The sequence below is a fragment of the Oncorhynchus nerka genome, linkage group LG16 (genome assembly GCF_034236695.1).
Source record: "Oncorhynchus nerka isolate Pitt River linkage group LG16, Oner_Uvic_2.0, whole genome shotgun sequence".
NCBI classification, from domain to species: Eukaryota; Metazoa; Chordata; class Actinopteri; order Salmoniformes; family Salmonidae; genus Oncorhynchus; species Oncorhynchus nerka.
Window position 1 is genome coordinate 652360 of NC_088411.1, and position 6367 is coordinate 658726.

The 6367-nt window shown below is 41.7% G+C and overlaps 1 protein-coding gene across 2 annotated transcripts in view; it reads left to right on the plus strand.

The window, feature by feature from the left end:
* The window catches only part of LOC115143899 (src kinase-associated phosphoprotein 1-like), a 47669-nt gene extending 41879 nt beyond the window's left edge, over positions 1-5790 (plus strand). For both annotated transcript variants that reach the window (XM_065002349.1, XM_029684343.2), the window contains exon 12: positions 4188-5790. In XM_065002349.1, the coding sequence (XP_064858421.1) occupies positions 4188-4280 (93 nt within the window). In that variant the 3' untranslated portion in view covers positions 4281-5790. The remainder of the gene's footprint in view (positions 1-4187) is intronic.
* Positions 5791-6367: the final 577 nt, after the last annotated feature.

The following is a 6367-nucleotide window of genomic DNA, read 5'->3' on the forward strand; positions in this document are numbered from 1 at the left end:
AAGATCTGTTTTTAAAATGACATGATGTATTTTTTGCTATTGGATTACATTTGAGTTAAATCTAAACTGTGAGCTGATTATTATCGGATATATTGGTGACTAAACTAAATGTTCTCGTGGTATGACTCAGGGGTGAAAGATGTGTGGAACTCCATGCTAAATCAAAGGTTCTGAACAAAAAAGACAGGGGGCATTACAAGTGTTTGCAGATTTAGTACTAAGAGTTTTTAAAATATACCACAAAGTGATTGACAAAAATATGTAGTTTGCATTGAATTGTATTTTCTTGTGAGTATCTTATTTCCACATAGGGTCATATTCTCATGTCCTCAACTGCCTTAAATTCATAACAACCCCAGTTGGCCCATTGCCATAGGTCACACCATGTGAATGTGGCCAAAGAAAAGGGAAAGGGAGGAAAAACAATCAGATGGAGATCCCTTTATCGCTTTGTGTGAACCCTTTATCCCCCTCTCTTTATCGCTCCTTTCCTTTGTCACACACCCCTTTAAAGCTGCTTTTGTGTCTATAGACACCAATACCCTATAGACAGGGCAAGACATCCTATTTACCACCCAAAGTGGTAGGGGGTGAGTCTGGGATTTGGGGTCATCTAGGAGGCAGTGGTCATCTCCCGGTCAACTACAGTAAGGTTATTTTTCCGGCCCAGCCAATAGCCTAGAACTGTGCCTGGGCAACCACTAACATTCTGCCTAATTATTATAAATGAGGGGCAGCGTAAACAGCTATTATTACAGACACTCAGTGGTATACACAAATCCACTTTAAATTGCTATTAAGTTAAAGAACCATCCATAATCCCAAGAGAAGCGGATTGTTTGTTCCTTCATAATTTAGACCGCTCTCATGCTCAGTTATCTCTCGACTTTGAATCTATCACGTTGATTAAATGAAAAGATTGTCTGTTTATTAAACAGATCTAAACAACATCAAGAAATCAACAAGCCTAAAACCAGTGTGTCCAAATCTCTAAATAGGCATTGCTAGGATTCCCTTTAAATATTCATATCTGGCAAAAAATAATTAGACATTTATTTTGCAATGGTCGGATACGTGTCCATGTGCAAAAATATTTCTAGAACAGCTAAGGCAGTCCAGTCCACCTGTGTGAGCAAAATTCTTTGACTAGATCTGTGGTCAAATAGACCAGGAGCTGCGGCTTGTAAGAGGTGTCCATGTTTCATTGTTAGGATGACTAGTGGAGAGAGACGCAGCGCTGCAGTGTGTGTCTGATGACTCTCCTTGTGGATGAGAGCGAAACAGAGAGGGGGGAGAGGTAGCTAGAGAGAGAGAGGGGCGATGGAGGGAGGGCAGGGAGAGATTGTAACACCCAGACGGCGGGTTCAGCGGCAGGGCAATGAGAGACTTCCTGCGCTCCATCACACCCAAGGCCTGCCTTATGGGTCAGTCTTATTAACACTCCTCCTGCGTACGTGTGTGTTTGTGTTTGTGTTCGTACGTGTGTGTATGTAGGTGTGTGCATCTGTGTGCGTCTGTGTATGTGAATGTATGTGTTTACGTGTGTATGTATTGCTTATACATCAAGAGAAATAGTGAGAGCAAAAATACAAAGAATGACAGTGGAACGTGAGCAGAACCTGATGTTCTACAAAAAGGAGTGAATGTATAGCTCAAGGAGGAGAGTGGGAATCGGGTAGAGCAGCTGTCACAGTGACCTGGCATGGCATACAAAGTGCTCCTTCTCCTGCATCCTGCTTCTGTCATTCACCCTATGAGAGACAGTCAAGCCAACCTCCTCCCTCTTCAGGCATCGTTAGCTGTCAATCTGTCCTCCTGCCCAAAGTGAGTGATGGGCCCATCCAAATGTCACCATTAGCCAGGCCCCTGAGTGGTAAATAAACGATGCTACTGGTGTACTGCAGGTGTTGTCATGGCAACCTGTGCAATCCCCCTCTCTCCCCGTGCCAGCCCCACCCACGTTCATTTGCACCCTCTCAATGGAGGAGTCATGGGGAGGTCAGCGAGTCAAAGCACCGCCACAACATGGCGCTGTTACACAGTTATGAACTCAGGCCGCACAAAACATTCCAGATTGCCACCAAGGGCCACTTGATACTTTTTTTATTGGAGGAGAATGTCTTGGTATGGAAATGGCATGGCATCCTTGGCACCCACAGAAAGGTGTTATCCATTGTATTTTCACATCTCAATAGGTGGTCCACTGGCATCCCCATCACATGAAACGTGTGTGTGGGGGGGGGGGGCTTCCTCTTTTGTTCCTCAAGCACGGGTGGAGGCCGATGACGTCACAAAGTGACCATCAGACCAACCATCAGTTGTGTCGAAGAAACACTATTTCGCTCAAAATATAGATTTTATGTACCCTTTAGTGAGTGTACTTTATTGTATTTATATCACTTTTCAACAGGAAAAGTCCCCAAAAAATCACTGGAAGATCATCATATCAAAAAAGTCTGATATGCATTTTACACCAAATGAAAGGAGAAAAATCAGAAGGAGGTAGGAGAGATGGAAGTTAGGGCATTGTCATTGGAATACATTTCCTCCCTATGCTTCTCTACGAGACCTCCCCTTCCAGCAGGTGTACTCTGTATGAACCCGTAGTAGGCAGCGAGGAAGATGGAGTTGGCATGCTTGACAGACCTTTGCTGCCATTGGCACACTGTGGTGATGTAGCAAGCGTATTCAAATGGTGGCGTTAATAATCAAAAAGAGCTTTCTCAGGGAGGACGTGAGACTGGCTGCACAGATGGGCTGGGGAGATAAATACAACTTTCTGTCACTGGGGTTGGAGGAATGGAGCTGCAACAGCCCTGGGGGAGAGAAACTGTTTCGTTCCTACTCTCTGATGCCCCAGTCCGTCTGTTTTTCTCCTTTTTTGGATTACTATTCAAGCTAGCTTTCCACAACAAAACATTTTCGCTGTATGTTTTTGGTTTTTAAGATAGAAACATGGGTTTTTATTACTTCAGATATTAGGGCCATGTGTTGGAAATCACAGGGACTAGAAAATGTACCTTTCCATGAAGAAAATGTGTGTGCTTGCTTCACGTGTCTTAAAGCCAGCAAGCACATCAATTTGCCATTTTGAGTGGAGTATTCCACCTTCAATCACTCTGTAATTGCATTGAAACAGTCAGTTCTCAGTGCTCTGTGTAGGTGAACAGACAGAATGATAATGTTCTCTCTGTTCTGCACATCCAGATGGATGAGCTGCTTATCATGACCTGCTCTAAGAACACTTCAGGCCTGGGCCATCACTCTGATCTGTGAGCTCTAACCGACCAATATGTCATCTCTGTCCAGACACAACTTATACGTTATCTCTGTCCAGTCACCAGTCATTAGTAGGTCTGTTTTTCATTCCTCTGGCTCTATAGTGAGGTGTCAGAACTCTCTATATGATAGGAAGGGCTGCTGACTGAGGATGTGGGATCTATCACATCAGTGGCCAGAGAGACAGCCAGGAGAGGGAGAAATGGTTCTACAAACATGCATTCTACACGTAAACCTCATACAAATGGATTGATCGATAGATATAAGATAGCCTTTGGCTTTCAGATGTTGTACCCAGAGTGTGAATTACACCGTGGCATTCGGGGGGTCTCGGGCCATTTGATGAATGGAAAGAGACATGTTACAAAACACCAAAAAGTGTCATGACATTTAGCGATTGTCATTGGGTCTACACTCTTGTAGCCAGAATTAATTGATGCGCCTTTCTGACTGACAAAAGGACCTTTTTTTGTGTTAAGAAAAGGACACCTGAAAAGAGTCTGAAATATGGGACTGTCACGGGATGACAAGTGCTGCCACATGGGATTTTTTTTTTTTTTACCATGTGGGAGTGTTTGTTTCATTTGGAATAAGCTTTTATTTGAATATTTACCACTGTAGCAGTACAAATTGCATTTGAAACAAATAGGAGAATTGTTAAATTAGCATTATTTAGAGCCCTCCCAAAGTTAGACTTTTTTTTGCATCATGACTCATTCGGGGGGTTTGAGACCCCCCTGGGCCCCTGGTAATTCTCAATAAGCATGTACCCCAAAAATGACAAAACAAGGTATCAAGAGCCATTTTGAGGCAATGCTAAATTCTGTTATAAACCTATGATGACATAGTCTACTGAGCATAGTTGTGCGTCTTCCTCCTCACCATACTTGTGTCTCTCTGTGTTCCAGGAGTATAACATCCATGGCTGGTGGGTCGGAGAGCTAAATGGTACCATCGGTATCGTCCCTAAAGACTTCCTCCACCCTGCCTACATCCTCTGAGCTCCAAGAAGTACTGGATCACTCTCTTATCGTTAAGATTATAAAATAATTTAATGGAGTAATGTAGCGTAACAGGTCTCCTGACACCCACTGAGATAGCCATTGAGAGAGCAGGAGATGTGTATATTCACAGCGCTTGGCCGGCCATTTAGGACATCTGGTGGCTGAAAGTAGAACTGCATGGGAAATTGAATCAGCATTATAGACGGGTTGGTTGTTTAGCAACAAAACCGACACGTGCGCAACTATGGGGCAAAAGAACTGGCTTAGGTGGTTGACAGCATGTAAACTATATTTAGTCTCTAAATGTTTATTGAAAATGTAAATATATTTGCACAATGAGCACTTGTTGTCTCTCAAATACATAGTTACAGTTGTTGGTTAGCTAGCTAATTCATTTTTAGCCATATTAGCGTAGACGTGTCATGAGTCAAAACAAGAAATGCTATCAATAACAAGATTCAATGAGCTGAAACGAGCCACCTACGATTCCCCACATGGCAGCTTCTTCTCATTGTTGCTAGCTATCTGACCATCCAGAATCATTACACCACATGGCCTTCTGCATCATCGACGTGCGCGCATCATTGTTTCTTGACATTGTCAGCTAACCCATCTTTATAGATATTGATATGCTCAGTAATGCTTAATTATAGCATCATTGACATCATCATTGGATTGGGAAAAATGATTCCAACTATACGCCATAGAAAAAATATCACACTGCACAATACTACAGGAACTGTATGTTACACGTTCCGCTCTGATGATCGTTTATCTTTGTATTATGCCTTACTTCTACAGTTGAGTGATGTGACTGACTGCGTTCCCAGCCCCAAACACTGAACACTTCGAGATTGATGACAAACTGAGATATTTTATTATTTCGTAATATAATGTAATGCAATGCTGTTAGTGTAAGGTTCTTGTAGAATGTTTTTGTAAAGATTGACTTAATTTCCATGCATAAATGACATTACCTTGGTCCTTCTGAGGCCTTTGGTCTACACATTGAATTATGGATCATGTCGAAAGGTTTCCTCTATCCAATTGTTTCCAGTGTGCAGTACCCATGTGTGTGAATGGAAATGGCCAGATATTTATGCCCCTGTGACTAAAATAGGAAATCCTCACCTCTGAGTGAACTGGGGGCTATTTGACATTACAAAGCATACTGACTTGTGCCTTCAACAGCCTTGATGCTGACATTAAGATATATAGGCAACAAGGGTTCAGGCTTGCTCCACTATCTTGTTTCAATTAAGAGTTTGAAATTGGAATACCTGATAATTAACAATATCAAGAAAAATACTATATTTTGATTGTTGAGCTTGTACAAATATATTTTCTTAGCCTAATGGTTGTGTTTTTCTTATGGTTTGGACCTACTGGCCTTTTATGTACGAGTGTATTGATTGGGTGCTTATGCTTTAACATCATGCTGTTTGTGACTGCTGTCTTTCTATACGCTTTTTGTGTTTTAAAAGAAGTGCACTCTCCTACACATCAACCTGGTCTCAGAGCATTTCATATTATTCTGTATGTACATCCAAGACACTCCATTTAGTAGGATGCGTTACGTTTCGTATGGTATGAATCAATTTGTGGATGTCCATCATACATTTCATATATGTTACGAATTGCAATTCGTATGATATGTTACAAATTGCAATTTGTACAATATGTTACACATTTGCAAAACTTATATGTTATGAATTCCAATTTGTTGTGGCTACCTACCCATATGGAAATATATGTATATTAAGGATATGTTTTAAATGAGCATATATGGTGTAAACATACACTTAGTATACCAAACATTAGGAACACCTACTCCCATACCCTGTTCAAAGGCACTTACATGTTTTTGTCTGGCCCATTCACGCTCTGAATGGCACACATACACAATCCAAGTCTCAATGGTCTCGAGGCTTAAAAATCCTTCTTTAACCTGTCCTCTTCCCCTTCATCTACACAAATTGAAGTGGATTTAAGGAGTGACATCAATAAGGGATCATAGCTTTCACCAGGATTCACCTGGTCAGTCTATGTCATGGAAAGAGCAGGTGTCCTTAATGTTTTGTACA